This window comes from Astatotilapia calliptera, chromosome 22 (genome assembly GCF_964374335.1).
Source record: "Astatotilapia calliptera chromosome 22, fAstCal68.1, whole genome shotgun sequence".
In the NCBI taxonomy this organism is placed as follows: domain Eukaryota; kingdom Metazoa; phylum Chordata; class Actinopteri; order Cichliformes; family Cichlidae; genus Astatotilapia; species Astatotilapia calliptera.
In genome coordinates, this window is record NC_137442.1 from 20781606 (window position 1) to 20805453 (window position 23848).

Below are 23848 nucleotides of genomic sequence, written 5' to 3' on the forward strand. Positions count from 1 at the left end.
AAATAACTAATAATGAAAACTACAGAATAACTCTGGGGTCTGCAGTGTTTTGCGGCTTCTTCAGACTTTTTTGCGTGAAAAGTAACAACAGTGACATGAAACCACACACATGGTGCCTACACGTTAACCCTGCCCTAAAACTACCCCAGCACCTCTAAACACAACATCCAAAGAAAAAGCAAAAAGTGAAAGATTCCACCAACCCAGAGCTCAAGTTACTGTGTGCCAGTTCTGCATCAGAAATGCTGTTTCTGCAAGTGTTTACTGTGAGCTGATGGGTTGTTTTAGCGTTCTTATCGCTGTAAAAGCTCTTTGCTATGGCTTTCAGAAACGTTGTTAAAAGAAATATCATGTGCACGTCTTCCTGATTAGGATATGTAGAGTTGCTGTCATTGCATATCAGACACTGTTATCAAGTAAGACTGAAGTACTGTTAAGAATACAGGGAGTGCAGAATTATTAGGCAAATGAGTATTTTGTCCACATCATCCTCTTCATGCATGTTGTCTTACTCCAAGCTGTATAGGCTCGAAAGCCTACTACCAATTAAGCATATTAGGTGATGTGCATCTCTGTAATGAGAAGGGGTGTGGTCTAATGACATCAACACCCTATATCAGGTGTGCATAATTATTAGGCAACGTCCTTTCCTTTGGCAAAATGGGTCAAAAGAAGGACTTGACAGGCTCAGAAAAGTCAAAAATAGTGAGATATCTTGCAGAGGGATGCAGCAGTCTCAAAACTGCAAAGCTTCTGAAGCGTGATCATCGAACAATCAAGCGTTTCATTCAAAATAGTCAACAGGGTCGCAAGAAGCATGTGGAAAAACCAAGGCACAAAATAACTGCCCATGAACTGAGAAAAGTCAAGCGTGCAGCTGCCAAGATGCCACTTGCCACCAGTTTGGCCATATTTCAGAGCTGCAACATCACTGGAGTGCCCAAAAGCACAAGGTGTGCAATACTCAGAGACATGGCCAAGGTAAGAAAGGCTGAAAGATGACCACCACTGAACAAGACACACAAGCTGAAACGTCAAGACTGGGCCAAGAAATATCTCAAGACTGGTTTTTCTAAGGTTTTATGGACTGATGAAATGAGAGTGAGTCTTGATGGGCCAGATGGATGGGCCCGTGGCTGGATTGGTAAAGGGCAGAGAGCTCCAGTCCGACTCAGACGCCAGCAAGGTGGAGGTGGAGTACTGGTTTGGGCTGGTATCATCAAAGATGAGCTTGTGGGGCCTTTTCGGGTTGAGGATGGAGTCAAGCTCAACTCCCAGTCCTACTGCCAGTTTCTGGAAGACACCTTCTTCAAGCAGTGGTACAGGAAGAAGTCTGCATCCTTCAAGAAAAACATGATTTTCATGCAGGACAATGCTCCATCACACGCGTCCAAGTACTCCACAGCGTGGCTGGCAAGAAAGGGTATAAAAGAAGAAAAACTAATGACATGGCCACCTTGTTCACCTGATCTGAACCCCATTGAGAACCTGTGGTCCATCATCAAATGTGAGATTTACAAGGAGGGAAAACAGTACACCTCTCTGAACAGTGTCTGGGAGGCTGTGGTTGCTGCTGCACGCAATGTTGATGGTGAACAGATCAAAACACTGACAGAATCCATGGATGGCAGGCTTTTGAGTGTCCTTGCAAAGAAAGGTGGCTATATTGGTCGCTGATTTGTTTTTGTTTTGTTTTTGAATGTCAGAAATGTATATTTGTGAATGTGGAGATGTTATATTGGTGTCACTGGTGAAAATAAATAATTGAAATGGGTATATATTTGTTTTTTGTTAAGTTGCCTAATAATTATGCACAGTAATAGTCACCTGCACACACAGATATCCCCCTAAAATAGCTAAAACTAAACACAAACTACAAACTAGAGATGGCACGATACCACTTTTTTATGTCCGATACCGATACCGATATCATAAATTTGGATATCTGCCGATACCGATATGAATCCGATATAGTGTTTTTTAATCAACAAAACTGTTTTTTAAAATATCTTGCTGCATTTTGCAAGTCTGCAAGTTCATACTCAAGTTTAAAACAACAACTACACTAAAGCTATTCTGTTATACCTGTATACAAAAAAAATATTTCATAGTTCAGCAATACTGATCAATCTAATAAACTTAAACCTACACCATCCTCCCTATTCTGGTATTTTAAAGAGTACTTAGCGTAAATATTAAGCAACCTAACTAATAGGGTTCCAACTCCCAGCAACAACAAAAATAAATAAATAAAAAATAGGGAACCACCCCTCACGCGCCACCTCATGATGCTTAATCGACGTAATCAACCTTAATTTGATGCAGTGTGAAAAAAAAATGCACAGAAATCAATTATTTTTCAAGAAATATTAAATAGATTCAACATCTTTCTTCAACAAAATTGCAGACTGCACAGATGGTACCTTCCCAAAGTAAAAAGTACTATAGCTTACTAGGGTATATATATTAGACTTAATAGTTACTATATACAGTAATTGACTTCTATTCATTTTACATCAAATTAAAACTTTGTGTGTCAGATAATTATTTATTAAAAGCTAGACATTTTAAATGAGAATAAGAAAGAAAAGTATGTCTTTGTGCCCCCTTTTCCCTGTTCATGCCCTATCGGCCCCCCTGGCTAAACTTTGCTAGATCCGCCCCTGCACAGTTACCAGCTACGTAGAAAAAGATCCTGGAGTAGAAAGTAATATTAAATACATTCTAACAACAGCTGATCAAGCTTAAACGTGCTGCTGTTGTTCAGCCGCTGGTTTCCTCTTTCTGGTGCAAAGTGGGCCAAAAACAAACAAGAGACACGGACTCGCGACAGAAAAGCCGATCAGCTGATCATTTAAGCAGTTTCACGATTGAAGTAGCAGCCGGAGAGCGAGAGGCAGTCGCTCGTTAAGCTTAACGCAGGAGTGCTTTACAAACATTCAGAGATGGACTTACACACTTGCTTCACTTCTCTCGGGATAACTTTGTCGGAGATGAAATGCCAGGTTGCTAGCGAAGCTCCAAATGCTATCCAGACAGGTCCCGCATGCCACAGCCGCTCTATCACGTGATGCATACTGCTCCGACATGCTAACGTTCTGAGGTGAGTTACGCGTGTTGCAAGTTTTGTGAGGTGCTTTCGTGATATTTAATGGATCGGATTACATTTTTTATTTTTCTCCGATATCCGATCCAGTCATTTAGGTCAGTATCGGACCGATACCGATACGTAATATCGGATCGGTCCATCTCTACTACAAACTACTTCCAAAAACATTCAGCTTTGATATTAATGAGTTTTTTGGGTTCATTGAGAACATGGTTGTTGTTCAATAATAAAATTATTCCTCAAAAATACAACTTGCCTAATAATTCTGCACTCCCTGTAGATTAACACATTCTTTACTTAAGGGAATAACCGGGTATAGAAATGCATGTGAAACACTGCAGTGAAACGTGTGTGATGTTTTTGCTCCAGTATCATTTCTTCAGTATCTCCTCTATAAACACCTTTATTCTTGTAAAAACAACAAAATAAAATAAGGTTAAGAGTTTTTTTTTTATCATAGAAATAACAGTACCAGTTACAATGAGTATATGCTTGCATACTTGAGATCAAATGTTTTGTAAAGTACAAATGGGGAATATTATTTGAACTGGGTGCTTTAACGGAAAATTCTGTGGTTCCACTTCTTTAGCCTCGCGCTCTATCTTGACTCGCATGTTACAGAGTTACCAGAGCAGACATGTGTACAATGTGTCAGAGCCTCTGCTGGCTCAGCTGTCAGTCACACACACACACACACACACACACACACACACACACACACACACACACACACACACACACACACACACACAGCAGTAATCCTCCTGTGGCTTTGATACGCTAAAGGCTGTTTTTGATATTGGAAAACCCGAAGCCATGACTCCTGCAGTGAGAGATCCCAGCACCTTAGTGCTCTCTTATCATGTTAGACTTACCTTAGGTTTGTCAGCTGCCTCTAATGTAATGAGTGGCAATTGTTTTCTTTGTTTTTTTTTAATTAAACAAATTAACCAACAACTGGCTTAATCATGATATTCCTGACCTGCAGTTGTGGCATCTCTCTGCACACCTAGCTATAAGTGAAGTTATTTCAAAGCTCTAACCTCAAAGGTTGGCTTCAGTGGTTCATTAGGCAGCTGGTTTGTCCTCTCATTATAGACTTCATCTGATAAGATACCTACTGTAAATGAGCCATCTCATCCCTGCAGCTATCGATAAAGCTGTTGTGTTCATTGCATCTCTCGAGCCAACACGGGCTGCAGAATGCCAGTTTGTCTTAGTGCAGTCTCTTCAAACAGGAGGTTTGTTTTAACACTTCCACTCTGTCTCTGTCTTTGTCTCTAGCTCTCCTTACTTTATCTTCCTTCCCTCCTGCCACACTTTTGGATTTGTGATCAGTTTTTCCCGCCAACCTTCTCTTTCAGGTTGATGCAGGTGGGTGAGGAGTTTTGTGGCAGTAAGTCTGAGGTCCTGCAGGAGTCTATCAAACGCCAGAGTGTCAACTACTTTAAAAACTACCACAGGTAAGAAACGTCTGGGGCTTCTGTTTGATCATCATCCGAACCATGTGAAAGTTATGGCAAATGTTGGTCAAGTCTTTCAAAGCTAAACATGATGGAAAGTAGATGAAACCATTTCTTAGAAAGCAGGATATCGTTATGTGAGAGAAACCTTTGCACACGGCGATAACCACTTGCTGCCTCCAACATGCTCTATCCCAGGCGTAACCCTCTTCGGAGCTAGATGTGTAATTACATGCCAACACTCACTGAGCTGGAAGCACATTTACATCCTGATTGCATAACCTCCTGCCAAATTCATAAATATGTATAGTTTCACGCAGAAGGCTCCACATCATCTGAGGTGATTTGCATTGATCAGTGTTAAGGTCACCTGTCAAGAATCGTTGATAACGCGCTTAAATATGATTCCTCTTATAAGCGTCAGTCCTGTGACACAAATCGGGTACAGCTTTGGGTTACAGGTGGTGACATGGAGGTGTGAACATGTAACGAAAAAGCAGAAAGAGGTCAAAGAAACCCAGAGACGAAGAAGACTCGACCAAACACACACACACACCTTTACACCGTGCCATTCAGAGTGCTTTATATTGACCCTATAGCAAAGTATGTCTATGTTTCTCCGTCTGGTTCCTGCGGTAACACACCCGGTCATCAGCGGGGGTGTACTGTCAGCCTCTGGATGCAAAGCACAGACTGACATTGTCAGAGTTCAGGCATAATAAATATTTTAGAACTCCAGCATTGTTGATATCCGCATGGGGTTTTCTTTGTTTTGTTTTGTTTTTTTCGTGCTGAGCGATTGAACTAGTCTCAAGGTTTTAATGTCCTCTGATTCACAGTGGATTGAATTAAAGAAATTCAGTTGTCGAGTGGACGAGTGTGCAGTATTACAGTGAATATTCGACACTGTCTTTTGTGTTTTTTTACTTTCATACTTTAAACGCCTTAAAGAAAAGAAACAAGCAGCACTGCTGTGTTTGAAATGAACACCGCACTGACATTTCACACCGAAGGAAGGATACTGACCTAGCGGGTGAGCACCTGGGGTGGCTGCTGTGAGCTGTGATCACAGTTAGCATTGAATCGTGTTGCAAACAGCACACACAGAACTTTTCCTTCACACTTCGCATTAGTGACCTTTGCAGGCTTTATTGATGTCATTGTGTTTAAATTGGGAGCTGCTTGACTATACGGGGTTGAATTAGGTGATTAATGGACAGATGTTAATGCTTTCTGTGTCTTTCACTTTTTCTTCTTCTTGACCTTTTCCTCAGCACTGTGCTCATTCCCTTTTCTCTTTTCGCAACCCCTCAGGGCCCGACTAGAGGAGCTGAGGATGTTTCTGGAAAATGAGACGTGGGAACTGTGTCCAGTCAAGTCTAACTTTAACATAGCCCAGCTCCATGTGAGTAAGAGACACAGCACTGAGGCGAAAAGGTGAAGGGAGGGTGATTTCATTTATTCCACGGTGTCACTCACTGCTGTGAAATTTGCATGAGGATGTGAAACGCTGAATCTGCTCAGTGACGTGTGCGCGCGTGCAACCGGGTGCAAGTGCGTAATGTTCACTGCTCATTATAAAACACAGATGAAGATCAAACGGCTGCTGTCCCTTATGGGATGTATGTTAGACAGTTTTTCTCACACTCATGAGCCACAGTTAAAAAATACAACCTTTCCCATGGACTGCACATCCATCTCTGAATCTCCTATTCCACCACATCCTATTGGATTAAAATCTGGAGGCCGTCTCTGTACAGTGAACTCAATGTCACATTCAGGAAACCAGTTTGAGATGATTTGAGATGGCAAGTTAACCTGCTGGAAGCAGCCATCAGACGATGGGTACGCTGTTCATAAAGGGATGGAAATGGTCAGCAGGAATACTCAGGTAACACTGTGGCATTTAACAATGCTGAAGAAATTCCAAGATTAAGTAGAAGAAAACATTTTGCGATCTGAGTGTACAGCTCGTTGCACTTCAAAGCAACACTGATGAATGGAAAGGAACGTAAAGAAAATGAGTGCAGTGAACTCGAGTATATTTTCATCTTTATCTTTTTTCCTTCATCTCTGTTTTGCTTATACGCACAAAACGATAAATAAGCATACCAAAGAACCCTCCTAATAAATGGACTTGCATGGGAATTTTACATGCCTTTATCACTTTACTATGCAGGCAATGTATTACTTGGCCTTCACTACAGTATGATTTAAGCGTGCGTAGTGGAATTCCTCACAGACGTCCTGTACAGATGGTGATTTAGCTTTTGTTGTGATGCAGCCGCTTAAAACCAAGTGGTCAAAGGTACTGTGTACAAGTGACGTGTTAATTGGAGTTCTTGGCTCTGTTTTCTTTTAAATTACCTCTAACTTTATTCATTTTAAAAGTCTCATAGACTTTTTGTAGGATACTCTGATCAGTAACAATTCCCTGTGCGTCCCTGTGTCCCATCTTCTCCGATCCAGGAGTTTAAGTTTATGGGTCAGTGTCGCTCGCCTTCGGTGTCCCCGAGTAGGCAGGCCGCGTCTTTGAGCAGCTCGGCCCAGGAGGAGCTGTCCCTGTTCCAGCAGTACCAGCGAGAGGGAAACCCCTTTGAGATGCACATGGAGCACAAGGAAGAGGAGACGGAGGATGTGCTGGCATCCAATGGGGTAGGTGTTAGGAAACACACTCCATCTTGTAAAAAAAAGTTAAGAATAAGTCGTGTCTGTTGAAAGTTGAAATCTGTTATAATACTGCAGTATTTTTAGGAATATGGTCATTTTGGAAAAAGTCACAAGTTAGAATTGAAACACAGAACTAGATTTGATTATAGAGCGTGCGTTTCCACCAGCTAGATAAACCCACTTACATAAGTATGCCTAATTAAGCCTGCCTATAGAGTCAAACTTCAGACGAGTTCATAAGGAGGTGAACTGATTTGAGAAATAATCAGCGTCCCTTAAGCTCTCATCACCAGGGTCATAACAAGCGTTTATTAGGGGTTTGAGGGCAGCCGTGCAAAACGTGCCATAGTCATTACAGGGCTTTGACACACTGTCTGACAAGTAATGTTAGCCATTCAATAGAAAATAAACTTGTACTTGGCTAATGATTAACCCAAGAAAAGAGTTTCATGTAATGCAGCTGTTTTTTTTTTTTCTTTGAGTTTGTTAGTGTCCAGGCCTCCGGTATAGGAATCCTTTTAATTTCTTAATACATTTTCGGGAACTGTGTTTTGTGTTAAATATAAATTAAAAGCACTTTGCTTTTAATTTAAGTAGTGTCCCTTTTAGGAAATAACAACTATTGCCTCATGCTACAGAGGCTACTCATCTGCTCCTCCTATGGAAAACAATATTTCTCTTTCAGATTTCAGAGGTGCCCCCACACCTTTGGCTTTACTTTATGATGACATATCAACATATCTGTATAAGCCCTTGGTGTTTGGCTGTTCATAAGCGTGTAATCCTTTATATATGATGCTTGTGTTCCCTTGGCATGTAGAAAATATTGCCTTATTTCAGTAAGGTATAATCTGAACTCTCTTGTGAGAGGTGAATACATTTTGTGCCCTCCCAGCAGTATGTGAGGTATTTGAAGTGTTTATTTGTTGCTTTGTGGGTAATTTAATCACAGAGCGTTAATGCAGTTTGTTTTTATTAGCCTTCCACCATTTTTATCTTGGGGGAGTGGGTTAATACTTTGTGCTGTTTCAAAATCTCTGTGGACTCTTTGTTGCTGTGTCTTGCGACCAACAGCGCCGGCACCATTTGCCCGTGGAGTTGGACTTTTTTCACACCTGTCTTAACACTTGTCTTCTCTCTGTTTTACCCACTTTATCTGAACTCTATCCACCGCGTTTTTACCCCTGACTTCAATCTCATCTTTCTCTTCACCGTTTCTCAAGTACGAGTCAGACGAGCTGGAGAAAAGCGTGTACCAGGATTACGACAGCGACAGCGATGTCCCAGAGGAGCTCAAGCAGGACTACGTTGATGAGCAGACGGGTGATGCTCCTCTAAAGAGGTCAGTTCCATGTCCGGCTCCGAGTGTATGCCTCAAATTTACAGACAGTCCATGAATCTTCTGTTTAATTCCACTTTCAGCTTGTTTGATAACTGGATTTATGTTTGTGCTGTCCGAAAGAGTTGTTAGATTTCAGTTCTGTTCCAGTTGTTCTGAAGACCAAAATTTAGTTTCTTGCTTGTTTTTTTTTTTTTGTTGTTTTTTGTTGTTTTTTGTTTTTATATGAAAATTGAGAACATGAATTATAGTTTGTTTATCTTATCAGACACGTTGAAGACAGCTTTGGACAGCTGGTACATGGACCAGTTAACAAACAAAATAAATTTTCACTGCTAGCTGTGAAATATTCAAAAAGTGAGCACACCGATTATGTTAATTACACACACCAAACTATCTGTCTGTACTTGAGTCTTCATTTTGAAGGCATTAACCAAGTCTTCGCACCTCCAGCACCAACAATTTAAGCTAACCTCTGGCTAACCCTGCCAAGTCAGCAGTAAGCTTTTTGTATATCCATGAAAAAGTTACCTTTCCTTTCTACCTCGGCTAATGCAATGTATTGTAAAATTAGTGGCTATTTAATAATGGTGAAGGCAATTATACACTTCTCTGTTCAGTGTGTTAAAGCACTAATTTTCATTTGAAAGAGGGTTTAATTGCAGCTGGAGAAAGTTTTGTATTTTGCCTCCTTTATTATCAGGGATGCTTGAATTGGAAAGAACCTATCATTTATGCAAGCGCTAACTGTTTTAGCATTTCACAGCTTTAACAGTTTAGATGTTCCTCTCGAACTGTTTTAGCCGACCTCGTTTAGAACTGCAGCATTTTCCCTGCAGCATGATGGGGTCTTAAATTTTGCGTCACCGTTCAGCTGGGACGGTCTTTGTCGATAAGCCTGCTGTGCTCATTTTGTGTGTGTGTGATGAACTGAACTGCCAAGAACTTGCAGTAAATTAATGTTTTTAGGCAAATCTGAGAGCTGATCTAAAAAAAAAACGTTAGGATTTGCACTGGAGTCAAAACCTTGATTCATTGCAGTTTCTGTTTCCTGCCTTGTATGATGACATACAGTATTATTTTATGCTTTTTAGTTCCTCGCGTGTACTCAGCTGACATTAGTCCACGATCACTAAAATCCTTATTTCCTGTTCTTATAGGCAGGAATTACTAGTGCTTAATTATGTAATGGCTCATATAGTCGCAGAAATGAGACAGACCATGTAATGATTTCTGCCCATGTAATCATTGCTGGCTAATATGGCTTGGCGAGCTCCATGTCAGGGTCTGGTGCTTCAGGATCACCAGTTCTGAGACTTCACCACTGGGGTCCCATTTCCTGTGTTGTGAAATGGGTTCTGATTGATCAATTACAAGAACTGTGACCCACAGTGAAGGCTTTGCACCTGGCCCTATCATTTCAGGGGATTAATGATGTTGACACGTATTAGCAAGTCTCTTTTTCCTCATGGTTCTGACCTACTTTCTCTGACTCTGCCACCAGCGTACCCCGAGAAACCATGAGAACCAAGAAGAAGTCCGACTACAACCTCAATAAGACCAACGCACCAATTCTCACCAACACCACGCTCAACGTCATCCGGCTTGTTGGTGAGTCCTGGAAACACACACGCACGCACACACTCTCATTGATGACTAACCTCTGCTTGCGAGGTGTCCAGACAGTGTGTCCTCTCTGGCCTTCTGAGAGTTTCATTTATTCATCATTAAAGCCTGCAAAATACTGCAATTGGCACGCTCCACATCTGCATGACTGAACTGCACTAATAGTGGTTAACCTTCGCCCTGAGTTCCTGCCTTCTGTTTCCAAAGAACTGCTTACATGTATAAATATGTGACGTAGCTCTAAAGACATGAGAAAAGAGTCTGATGATGTACCCTCATAATGTGATTTTAGAGAGGAGGAGCTCTCTTTGCTGTTTTGGCTTGACTGCGCATACAGTAAAAAAGCAAAAGAACCGTATTTTGTCACACGCTACATAATATTGATTTAGAGCCACGTGGAAAAACTTGCAGCAAGAAAAAAGACCCCCAAAGTTTGATTCCATACAATCACTTCTAATTCAGTCTCTGCTGGACTTTGATGGAGTTAGATTGCTCCCTGAGTTCTTGGTGCAGAATTTAAGGGAAAGGGTGTGAAAAATGAGAGTGTGGGAGAAATAGTGCTGCCTGGGTAGCAAAGCCAGCTAGATTGAGTTTATTTCTTCTTTTTTTTTATTCTTCCATACATCAGTTCTGAGTCAATGGTAACCTTGTTACACCCCTGTACCTCTGTAGTTATTGCCTTTATTACCTTTCTGCTGAATTAAATCCTTGCAATTTGTATGCAAATGCAATATGCTCATGCTGTTGTCCTTCCCAAAAAGGATATGGTTCAACCACGATTAACTTACAGGAGTTTAACCCGTTTAATCTCCTTCAAAATTTACTCAAGTACAGCGCCATTTCATTCTGTGTAAAGTGATGCTGGGTTTCACGGTGCTAAAGAACAGTATGGATGCCCTCTGTGTCACACACAGCACTCGACACAAAGCTTCCATTGTACTCGGATCTAACTGTTACGTCTTTGTCTCCTCTCCCTAAAGGAAAGTACATGCAGATGATGAACATTTTGAAGCCAATTGCCTTTGACGTCATCCACTGCGTATCACAGCTTTTCGACTACTACCTTTACGCTGTGTACACTTTCTTTGGACGCAACGACATGGTACAGTATTCCTTCATCATCGTGGTGTTTTGTCTATCACATCGAGTGTTTATACTGAAGACTAATGAAAAAACGAACATTTGCTAGCCAATAAAAGACCCTTGAAGCAAAACCTTGTGACTCAGCCCATTTTCGATGTGGCATTTTTGCATTTATTGGCTCTGGAAAGTATTTGTACAGCAAATTTCCCGCTGGTTTAAAAAATAAAATCAGTTTTAAAAAGTTACAGACATCGATTTGATCCTCAGAAAACAACCCTAAATAAATATTTTCAACTTCTAAGAAGCACAAACACAGTGGGGGCAGTGTCTGATGTTTTTCTTATGACCGTGCACAGGAATTTGTTTATTGATGAAATCATGAACTTTGCAGTGAAAAAGCCAAAAGATGATGCAGTGAACAGAAGTGGATATCTCACCAAGTTAGTCTCCTGAAGCATACCGTCCGCCCCGTTCAACTAAATTTTGCCCAGGAAGAAAGATTATGACCTTCCCAGAGCCCTGATCTGAATCACTATCTACAGGATGCCATAAAGGAAAAAAAAAGCCTGATGGTCTAGTGTGGAGGAACTAAAAGTTTTGCAAACCTTTGTGAAAGCTATTACAAAATTGAATTGACCCCCTCCATGCCCAGATGTTGTCAAGCAGTTCTGCAAGCTGAAGGATGTCAAACTAAACTCTAATACACAATAAATCTTTAGTGGATTGTTTTGGCATGGTTTTAAACTCCGTGTCTGTAGTTTTATCATTCAATACTCTAAAGAACACCTTCTGTGGAATAAAAGATGAGCATGTGTTGTTGCCCCATCTTTCCTAAAATAAAGGTTTAAAACCAGAGGGTAATACCTGCTTGCTTGGTTAGCAAGTTAGATCTCCAAACTACACAACATGCATGCTAGTTAGTGCTTAGTACTAAATCAATGAAATGCTATAATTTTACCCACTAAAATGAAAGGATAGACTTTATGGACAGGCTGGTTAATCAGGAAGCCAGAATATTTGTCAGATAAAACCTCACAAACGTACTAAGCAGTAAATATGTTTTTAATGCTGTTAATTTTGGTTTTTGGGTTAAAATTTCAGTTCAATTCAATTCAGCTGTATTTATATAGCACAACAACAGTCAGTTCATACTGTAAACTAAAGACCCTACAATTATAAAGCAGCAATAAGATACTTTCATTTAGGTCAGATTGTGCCTGCGCTGTTTATGTACAGCAGATGAGTGATTAAAACTCAAACACTGACTGTCTCTCACTCTCTTTCCCCCCACATATTCTCCTGTTAACAGTTTTGTACTCTCGATATTTAAGACAATTAGGGCAATTGTCACTTTTTTGAAAACTTTGGAGTCGCAGCCAAGCGTCAGACTCTGTCACTTCTCTGTTTTTGTGAGAAAACTGGGAAAAAGAATCAGCACCTCCAAAGTCTGAAACCATGATCATTAACTGGAAAAAACCCCAATACCTATCCCTGGTCAGGCAGGAATTTCTGTCGCAAGCGATGAAGTTCATTCACAAGTGATGGAGAGAGCGGAGCAGGAGAAAAAGACAAAAAGATTGACTGATGTATTATCTGCAGTGATACAGAAGCGGTATCAGTCTGTTGTACAGAAAACAGAGCTGGGTGTGAAAGCGAAGCTGTCAATTTATTGGTCGATCTCCATTCTGCCCTCACCTATGGTCTAAAAGAATGAGATCACTGATACAAGCAGCAGAGACAAGCTTCCTCTGAAGGTTAGTAGGGCTCTCTCTTAGAGATGGGACGGTGAGCTCGGTAGCTTAGAGTAGAGCTGCTACTCCTTCACATTGAAAGGTGTGTCAGTCATCTGCCATGGGGAAGATGTCCTGTGGGCAAACTCAGGATATGCTGGCAGGGTTATATATCTGGGCTGGCTTGATGCTAGAAAAGACAGCTGGGGGTATCTGCTTACACTGCTGCTCCCGTGACCCAGACTCGGATAAGTGGCAGAAAATTGATGGAAGTCTGTGTTGCTTAACTCACTTTTGGAGACAGACTCAAGAGGCCACTCCAGGAACTGCATTTATTTTTGGCGCTTCCACGGTTGCCTCATTGACTGCTGTTTTCTGATTGTTCCGGATGCATCTGAATGTCTTTCCCAATAATGGCAAATTTAAAAAAAAAAAAAAAAAGCTCCATAAAAGATGAAACAGGGAAAAGCTGGGGGAAAAAAGTATAATCTTGTGAGTTAAGTAAACCTCATAAGTAATCAAGAATTTTTGTTTTTGCTCATTGTAATGCCGACTGCGTCTGCGGTCGCAGTGTAGATGTTCTGTTGTTGTGAAATTACCTTCATACTCATTTCCAAAGCTCCAGAATATAACTTCTTGACACAAATTGCTTAATATTACTTCTGCTGCATCAGTAGTAAGGTGCTTTATGGAGATTGCCTGCATTTATTATTTCTTTTTTTAAAATGTTTATTAGATGATATACAGTGAGATGTGAAATAACCACCGCTTCCATCTTTTCTCATTACTGTCTGTCTCACAGTAAAAATTCAAGCTGAACGATAGGATGCAGTCTGCGAGCCCGGTCCCTCCACTCAATCTAAAGGCTATTATGTCATTTATACTGTGCCTCACAAAGAAAGAAGAAAACAGCATTTGTGTCAGTATCACCCTCAGGGATGCAATAATGATGGCAACAAAATGACTTCTATCCCGTTGAGGTGGAAGAGATAACGGGGATGAAAGCTCCACGGGGGCCCCTCCAACTCGGATTATTGGCGTGCGTGCGTGTGTGTGTCAAGGAGAAATGAGGAAAGGTTGAGAGTTGATAAGTTGTCAGTGGGTCACTGTCACCGATGCAGAATATGTCAGCCTCTCAGTATCATTGCCTACCTTGTCTTTAAGCGTATATCATTTTTTTGTTGCTTAAGCCGGCTCCTTCAGCCATTTCTTTCTACCGTCTACATTCCCAAAAGCTTAATCTAATTTTTCTTCTTCATGCTTGTTACTCTCACCATCTTCCCGTGTCATTTTCACTCTCTGTTTGCATCACTCTGTAACTTTTACCACCACTATTTATCCACCGCATCCACTCTAGACCTCAAAGTGTCACTTCATGAACCCAGCCGTTTTCATTAATGGTCTCACTTGAAGAGCCACCGACAGCTAAATGCTAATGTCCCCATGAATCTTTAAAAAGCTCCTGGAAATTGCTAGTCACATACGCTGGCGTTTTGACCTATAGGCTCTGCTCTCCTTACACAGCTGGAATCAAGATGGGCCTGCTTGACTCCCCCACTTGAAGAGTAATGTGTGGCATTAATATTCAAAAGGGTAAATACACTCATTATCTGCGTGTGTTTGCCTTGTTAAGGCAAGCCGCGCTTTTGACGGTGTCACACATGCTAAAGATGTATTATGCGCCCTGCTCGCAGATTCTCCGTCGTCAATAGTAGCCGGGTTTTCTGCTCCAGGGGCTGTGACAGGCAGATTTGCTAACACAGTTTTGAGAAAAGTGATTAATGTTTGAAAATTGTAGAAAGCTGAACCTCAAGGGGGGGGGGGAAAATCTTCGGTTTTAGCTCTGGGAAGACGCCGTGGAGGGCTATAGTACGAAAAGGGCAAAAAGAGGTGTGAATTGAAAGATGGAAGGCAAATGGAGACAACAGAATATTTTCATTTTGAGTAACGATGGCAGAAATGGTCGGGGGTAAAGGCTGCCTACTGAAATGAAAAAGGGGTTCACTCTCAACTCCTAGCTGCCACTCGTACTGGATGTTATTTATCTTGTGCAGCAGTACAGACTCTCACCTGTGGCCTACAATAAAACCAAACGACGCCCGACTGCACCAGAATCTTCAAAACTGAAGCCAAAAAAAAAACCTACATCCCAAAAACTGTCACTTCTACTTCCTCCTACCTAAACAATGGTCACTGAACAGCCTCTGCCAAACAGCATGTATCTCAAACCCACGCTGACATCGACAACTACTAGATGTGTGTTTTTCCTCCTGATGCCCTTCCATGTGTTTAAAAGTTTCTAAAAGCAATATGAACAACCTGAGAGCTTTTTAAAGTCCGTCACTGACTATCAAGGTCAGGGATGCCACACACATACAACCGGCTTTGATTTCAGTTGGGCCAAAAGCAGTGAAACTGCCCTTTCTGTCAATGTAAAGATTTTTAACTAGACATTTCATCCCATTTAATATGTGAAAAAGAAGTTCAGTTTCAACAAAACATCTCATTGAGTTTTTATACAAGGCGGTCTGTGAACATTTGGTCTGTTGGTATTTGTAGCTTAAACAAAAAGCAAGAAGGACACACACAGCAGTGACACTTAATTCTAAGATGTTACTAAACTGAGAGAGATTAAAGGGGCATCGGGTTTTCACAATGCCACCTCTCTGCATGTTCAGCTGCTACACACTACAAACTGATGAGTCCCGGTTTACTAAGCTCCTGCTGGTCATAAATGGAAAACTTAAAAAGTTTGTGAACAGAAAAATTCCACTTACTACTTCATTTAATCGAATTATGTTTGTTTGCTTTCATATTTCTGTTTTTTTTTTCTAGTTGTGTTTTCTTCTTCCAGAGTCTTTAATTTGAAGCTTTTGCTTTTTGTTTTTCCTTTCTTGCTATCCGTTCGTCATCCGTAAGCCCGTCCCAAGCCCATCTTTGCAAGCTCACGGCAGCAGAGAGGCGGGCACCGCCAGGGTTGTGGGCCCTGCCTGCTTGGTAAGAGGCACAACCTGAAGTGTTCCGACTACTTCACGGTTGTGCTGCTTAGAGAATCCAGCATGCGTGGTGTGGTTGTTTTCCAGCCCTTAAGATGTGCGCGATTTGCTTTCACAGGCGACATCGAGCACATCTCGGAGTGATTTCAGAAGCATTTGCATTGAGGTTTCTTCGCTTTCACCCTCTCCGCTTCGTTTTTCTCTGAGCTCTGTCTGTCACCTTCTGTTGTCAGCGTGATTGTCTGATTGTTGATGTTGGTTCTTCCCAGCTGCTCCTCCCTCTTTAGGATTAGAGTTGGCTAGAAGCAGAAAGCGAAGTCTCTTTTGTCTCTGACTACGTGAGATGAGAGCAGATGTCCCGGTGTGAGCGTGATTTTTACACTCTGTTGAAGTGTGTGTTCTTATAGAGGGAAGATTTTTGTGCACATTTCAAACACTCATTCTGTGTGTGTGTCTGTGTCTATTCTACAGTATGAGTCATCAGGTCTGGGCCTTATCAGCAGCAGACTGAGAACCACACTGAACCGGATCCAGGAGAGCCTCATTGATATGGTAAGACTGCGTCTCGCTCTTCCTCTTTCACCTTCTCTTCTGTTCACTCTTTTACCAGCGTGCATTATCTCATTGTCTGTCTCATTTTCTGACACAAACACACCTTCTCACGCCTCTGTCCTCCCATCCTTATGCACCTCTTTCCTCTTAATGTCGCTCCTCTCACTTTTTGGCCATCCATTCTGTCCGTACTGACCATGCTGTACGTGTGGTCTCATTGTTTAGAGAGCCCACAGCCGGTGTCACAACATGCATTATGGGTCATCATTATCTGGCCGGTGGTCACTCAGACTCGTGTACACCTCCCTCTGTTTAAATGGGCAGGCCAGGGTGGATATGTGTGTTATTCCATTAGGGCTCTCTAGCGCTGCTCCTCACTGTGATATTACATAGTGACAATTAGTGTGGTGCTGTCCACCTTTTGCCTGATAATGTGTCTTTCTGCAGTCTGTCTCTCCTGTTACATGATCATACAACTGTCATCTCTTGCTTCTGCCTTTTATTTGCATGCCTTTCGTGGCCTATTTTGCATTATCATAGCAAGAAACCCTACAATCCCGTGTGAGCGTGCATTTGGTGGTGGTGGAGAGAAGAAACTCCCTTTGCAGTGGACCAAATCTCCAGCAGGATGAGGCTTAGGGAAAGGCAACCATCTGCCTCAACTCATTAGCATTAGAGGAAAACTAAGAGGCAAAGACCGAAGAGAAACAACAAACTAAATAACTATAAACTCCCTTCAGGCTGGTAGGGACAGTAACCACAGATAAGGATCATGTTGCTCCTGAGGCACAGATACTGATGGAAAACACACAGAGAGCAAGGACGGAGAAGGAAAAAGCCCAAACTGCAGGCGAGAGAAAGACTGAACGCTAATGAAGTGCAATAGTCACATATGAATGTATGCAGAGCAAAGTAGAGGAGATGTGTTCAGTACTTCATGATATTTTGTCTAGCAGCCTAAACAGCAAAGCTAAAGGAAGGTTCTAGGTCACTTGAGCAAACCTTTACTGTAGGCCTCATCGTAAAGTTATACACCCAAGGTGTCTGCCAGCTAAACCCAAAGTGGGAACTTCTTCCACGGGAGTGGAGCCTGATCACTGACAGCTCTGCCTCCCACTGTGCTTTTGGAGTTACTCAAGTAACAACGAGTAAGCGTCATGTCAGGTGTGATGTAGCTACAGGCAGCTACTTGTTAGTAGGTGTTAGTAAGTGTGTATTTAGGTAAAGAAATACAGATTTCTTACCTTACCTGGTAATCTGTGTTTGTGAATAAGCTGAGGATACAACTTTCTGTTCTTTACCCTGCTTGGTTTCCGTTTGCAGTCTGCTTCTAGTACAAGTGCTATAAATCATTTGCTTTGGAGAAAGCTTTCGTTGCATGCTGGTAAATGGGGAAAGCAACGGCTGTCGTGTCAGGATTTTGTTTTGAAAAATAACTTTAAATCTTTCCACCTTTGTGAACTGTGGTTGTTGCACCGAAACAGGAAGGTTTGGACTGAATATACATCGAAAGCCCAAGAATATTGGCACTTTTCTCTTTTTCACTTTCCTCTTCTTTTTTTCTCTTCCCTCAACAGTTAGCAGCACATTATTGCTTTGTTTTACAAAACCCCATAATGGCAATTTTCTTGCTACTTGCTTGTAGTCTCTATAGCTTCACAGTTTGGAGGTGGTCTGACGAGAAGAAGAAAACAAAAAGCAATAAACAGAGTTATGAATCATGAAGGCGGAGGAAAGAATAAAGATCTAAACTTTAAATGTTGCATGCTGCTGCATGTTTTCTCCCTTCAGGGGGCCCAATAGTGACTATTTACACCTGAGTACTTTTCTGAGTAAACTGTGAGCTGTTTTCCAATATCAGACAGGCCTGCGGGTGATGTGTTCACTTTTTCAGCTGATCAAATGGACGCAGATAAACAGACAAACTGAAAGCAGAGAGATAAAGAGAACAAAAAGAACTGAGTCGAATTGCACTGAGGCATTTCTGTTTCTGTGAGCCCACGAGTCCTCTCAGAAGACAGAAGCGTGCTAACCCGAAAGCACACGGATGCGCATTCATATTTCAAATAAGCAAAATCATATCACTTTGCCCCCTGATTAAGAGCCATTTCCAACCACCTTGGAGGAGCGATGCAGTCTGGCTTTGTAACTTCCCATCCTTTCTCCAGTGTAGTGGCAAATGCTTTCAGCCCATCTTGTCTCATGCAAAGCTATTTTAGCTCATCTTAATAAATCATCTAATGTTGGGAAAATGCCCTATATTCCAAACTAACACAGCACTCCCTATTTTGTCTCTTTTTTTCGTCCTTGTCTTGCTCTCCTTTTACTCTTCTGTGTTTTACATCATGACCTACTCACATAAATCTCGCAGAAGCTTGTTCTCTTAGATGAGGCGGACTATAAATCCTTCTCTATCTTGTTTTTTAAAGATTGGTAACCTAACCGCACAGTGAACATGCTGATGTATTTCTACAGAGTACAGAAACTATTCTACCTGCATACAGATACATAAACTGACACACTCCAGAGATCGTGACAGGGAAGACCTCATTTGTAAACACATTATAAAGTTAATTGCACACTGCATGTCAATTGAGCTGCTGAATCCTTGCGGTTTTGTTCACCTGATTTGCCATCGCAACTGTCTGATTCCAAAACCAATGTGCTCGTAATGACACAGAGTCCCATATGAGTACCAGCGAGATTCCATCTCATCTGGTCTCAGGTACAGCGTGCCTTCGGTTTAAATTAGGACTCCACTGGGAAAGTAAAAGATCACCTCTTAGTTTATGTTCCATTTCTCTACCTCTCATATTCTTGATTACCTCTCTGAAACCCTGTCGGGTAGCTTGGCTCTGACACTTTTTGTTTCAAGTCCACTCACTGTGGACTTTCACTATTTTGTTTAAAGTGTTTGAAAGGTTGGGCGGCTAGGGAGCATGAGTGGGAGGGATGTGTTGCTGTATTACACAAAACAGTTGTTACATAATGTTTAATCACACGCACGGTCTATTTCATTGAAATGGAATTGGATGCTGTGTAGAATTATCATCTGTTTAAAATTCTCACTTGCAAAAATTCACCTCCTTTGGTGATACTGCTTGGGGCAGGTTAGACGACTTTGCCATATCAGAATAATGTCATGAACCCCATCAGTAGCCATATTATCGCTGCCAGAAGGTTCAGCTGTGACAGCTGTTGACAGCCGTTGCTGCAGGCAACGTTGTGAGGAGAGCTGACGAAGGCTTGCCTTTTGCAACGAAATGATGGGAAAGCCACCTCCGGGTTGACTAACCTTTTACTTATCTCCCTACGCAAACCAACAGTACTTCATCTTTCAATCAGTCCGCTGGTTTATCGCACTTATTTGTGCAACTGTTTCGCCGTCACGTCTTTCAATTTTTATCATTCCATCTCATCTGTTTGTCCTGTCACCTCCTTCTCTTTAGCAGCTGTGCACCAGAGATTACATGCCTCTCAGCTCTCAGCACAAACAACTGCTTGTTGTCCTGCAGTTTATTGGTGCTTCTGAGTGAGTATACACTGCTCACATCGATCCAGGGATGAAGAAAAGATCATACAGCTCGAAAATTATTTCCCTTTTTTCCCCGTTCGATTTCTACCATCTACCCTCAGTCGTGATACATTGATTAGATATGTCTTTGCGCGCCCATAAGCTTGATCATGGGGTTTTCGTCTTTCAAGTACAGTGGGACGATGGCTTTTTTGGGCTTGGCACTGAAACTACAATGAGAAGTCGGGTCATTTCTGTGTTGGCACCACGAATCTGACATTAGCTTGCTTGTAGAAATGTACCTAAAAAAGCTGCACTGACTAGCACCTGCTTGTTATTTTCAGCCAATATTAGCCAATATTTTCAGATCTCTCCATATCAAACATATATAGCAGCTGATAAATTTAACTTTAAAAAAATAAAAGGAGAGTGAAAAAGACCCTTTAACAAAATTATAAGTGTTGGTGTTGCATAATTTGTCCACCAGAGAGCACTCTGGAGCCTCCCTGTTAGCATGTGGACTACGTCAAACACAACAGTCAGCTGATCCGTACAGAATAAATAACAACAGATAAAACATGTTTGGGAGATCTGTTTATACTTCCTGTGTCTGGAAGAACTAAAAGTATCGGCCTATGTATCGGAATATCGATGTTTTGGGTCACCAAATATCGGTATCAGTATCAGTCTTAAGACACAAAACGAGAAAACATTCAGAACTTCAACAAGCAAATGATCATGTCTACAGATTTATAGTACTACTGTCACAAAGGTGTTTATACAGCACTGAATGCTTTCCACTCACTTCTCAGACTTCATATGTGTCTCCCAGCATCACAGTGATAACCCCTAAGCTCGTGTTGTTTTTGTGGTTTTTTATACTGGCTTGGCACAGTCAACACTTGCAAGTTATATGTCATGAAAAGCACACACACACACACACACACACACACACACACACACACACACACACACACACACACACACAAACAAACGACATTTCTTTTTCACCCATACACACACAGAGACTGCACGCTGAACGCACTCATTAGTTGTGCGTCGCTCACGAGGGCATGTCATTGTCCGTGCTGGCCTCTCTGTCGCAGCCTGCTGTCTCGCACTGTTAATGATGCAACAATCCAAGGGGGAGTGCCATGTGACAAAGATTATAGATCACTATTAAGCACCATGGTGTTCCTGTTTATACTGTAGCTGTCAAGATATTGCAAGAATTGATGTTTTCTTGGAGTTTTAGTTGAACATGCGCACACACACAAACACACACACTTTATTGATAGGCCCAGCTGCAGGTCATGCTCCTCCGCTGCAATGAGGAGACAGTATATCCCCCCGGATACAGTAACACAGATTCCTGTCTAAAACGTCTCGTCAGCTTCTGCCAAAGCGTCATCACATCTCCCACTGTGACGCACAACTCAATAAACAAAATTATGCACTTCGGTTGAAATCTTTTGATTTATATGCTGCATTATCTTTACTCCCAACACCAAGCGCCGCGCATTTTATTTTGGTTTCAGTCGAACTATTAGGATTTTCCTTATTTTTTTTTGTCATATGTGTTATTAGGATAGTGGATGCTCATATTAAATATGGCCAAAGTTTCAAATGATGAGATTAGCATATGTACAAGTAATCCCTGTGAGCTCAAGGGTCAGGTTTCAGACTGCTCAGAAACCTCATTTTCAGTCAGGTTTTACTAGCCTTGACTCTTTGTATGATAACAGTGAGCAGATATATGTAATAACGTCAAATTCCTACCCACTGCTTTTCAAACCTTTCATTTGCGAGGGGCAGCCAATCAAAGCAAAGCTGGTTCAAAGAGAGGGTAGGCTCAACAGGAGGAGAACTAATTGTTTCAGTCAATAGATAACTAAGACCCAGTATAGACAAATGAGGCTTATTACAAGTCATAAATCACATAAAGCTACTGTAATAGAGTTGAAGAGTGTGGACCTGGAAATAGGCATAATATTCATGTCTAGTTTTCTAAGCCAAAGCGCGTCAAGCAAAAGCCTTTTCTTCCTGTAAGATGGTTGTTTTGCCATCCCAAAGAAGGTGAAGAGACCAGCAGCTGTGGGAAAAGAAGTTCTCAAAGATGGGCTTGGAGAGGATGGGCGGTGTCACACAAAATAAATTAAAGCCCTAATTCCATTTGACATTCATCTAATGAGAACCAAATTTCTAGTATTAGAGTGACAAAGAGGTGCAATAGGATCCACTTGACAGTAATTGCCTGGTAGACAGTCCGTTCCACTTGGCCATAAATCTCTATGGAATGGATTGGAGAGGAGTGAGCAGTCAATCACGATAGATTGAGACACTTGAACTGAGAGATCACTTTTCCACTCCCAGCGTGACGCTTCTTCCACGACAAGTGTTATTACATATTTACAAAGTTGTCAGAGTGTGCTGTACCATTCGGTTTATTATTTTTTTCCCCAGGGGAATATTATTTAAAAGTTTAAGTTTGTCTTTTTTACCAGTTAGCTTTGATCAGCTGAACGGCTGGGAAGCTAAACTTGCCAAACCTGCTGTTTGTTTCAAAAACCCAAAGGCAAGACTGTCCAGTCCAGGGTTGTGTGGGGACTGGATACTATCCAAGCTGTCACACGCTCTCGCCAGTCCATGACAGAGTAAACGCAAACAGGCAGACAAGCACACACCCTACAGCCAATTTAGGAAGTTCAACTAACATGCATGTCTTCAGACTCTGGGAGAAAACCGGAGTAACTGGAGTGATCTCCTGCACAGGAAGTCCACGCAAACTCCACACAGAAAAGCCCCAGCTGAGTGGACGATTCCAACCCAGGATTTTCTTGCTGTGAGATGACAGTGTTGACCATTCAAGTGTGAAGATATTGTAGGGACGTGTAACAGGGACGTAAATGTTTGGGGGTTTTATATTTGTTTTTCTTCAGTGAGAAGGTCGTCTTCTCAGACGTCTGCAGCTGTGGACACACAGCGCCTCCAATACCCACCGCAAAATTAGCTCAGACTGCTAACCAAAATTATGCTACTTAATAAATCACCCAATGGACATGCAGGGAAACCTAATAATCAAATAGATTATCCACCAGAGGTGGGCCGTGATCCAGAATACCAGAGAATTTGTTGAGCCATGTGAAATCCTTTGCCTGCAGTGCTGGCTGTGGCTGTTTAGAAGAAACAAGGAAGCCAGCAGCTATTGTTTGTTTCTGTGCTGCACAATTGCAGTAGGGTTGCTTGGAAACTGAAGCACTCGGGTGATTTTGCGTTCAATAGTAAGGGTGCTATGTTAAGTTGGAATTGCAAATATGAGATAAGAGGAGGCTGGCAAAATGTTTCCCCTGGCAGAACGCAGTATTTTTCAGAGAAGAACAGTTCATCCTGATCGATAGAAGGCTTTAGTGGCACTTGACCCTGAAAGACGTATTAGAAATAGCGTAATATATCCCATGGGGATATCATAAGACAGCAGAATCTCACACTCACAAGCATATGTCGATACAATTGTCTGTCATCATTAAGGATTGTATTCAGCTGGTTAAATATCTTAGCCCTCTCATCTTTGATCTGTAAGTGGAAAAACACCAGGGATCGACAGCCTTCCAGCTTCTCCCGCATCCCTGATTTTCTGTATTAGTCAAAACTTTGCTTCTTATCTGATTTGAATTCCCTCCCCGGATATTCAGTTTTAGAAGCTGTCTCGTCATTGCTCAGTTTCATTGCACAACGGCGCCTGGCTTTGATGCTTGATGTCTTCATA

General features: G+C 41.7%; 2 protein-coding genes across 4 annotated transcripts in view; one reads left to right on the top strand and one right to left on the bottom strand.

The window, feature by feature from the left end:
- Nucleotides 1–23848, top strand: part of vps50 (VPS50 EARP/GARPII complex subunit) — a 123819-nt gene that overhangs the window by 68719 nt on the left and 31252 nt on the right. Inside the window, exons 16-23 of one of the 2 annotated variants that reach the window (XM_026156666.2) lie at nt 4474–4572; nt 5887–5977; nt 7042–7227; nt 8466–8584; nt 10086–10192; nt 11188–11309; nt 15940–16017; nt 16488–16568. In XM_026156666.2, the coding sequence (XP_026012451.1) occupies nt 4474–4572; nt 5887–5977; nt 7042–7227; nt 8466–8584; nt 10086–10192; nt 11188–11309; nt 15940–16017; nt 16488–16568 (883 nt within the window). The remainder of the gene's footprint in view (nt 1–4473; nt 4573–5886; nt 5978–7041; nt 7228–8465; nt 8585–10085; nt 10193–11187; nt 11310–15939; nt 16018–16487; nt 16569–23848) is intronic. The other variant, XM_026156667.2, reaches the window with a different exon arrangement.
- Nucleotides 1–23848, bottom strand: part of LOC113014875 (uncharacterized) — a 51673-nt gene that overhangs the window by 5794 nt on the left and 22031 nt on the right. The gene's annotated exons all lie outside the window — the stretch shown is intronic.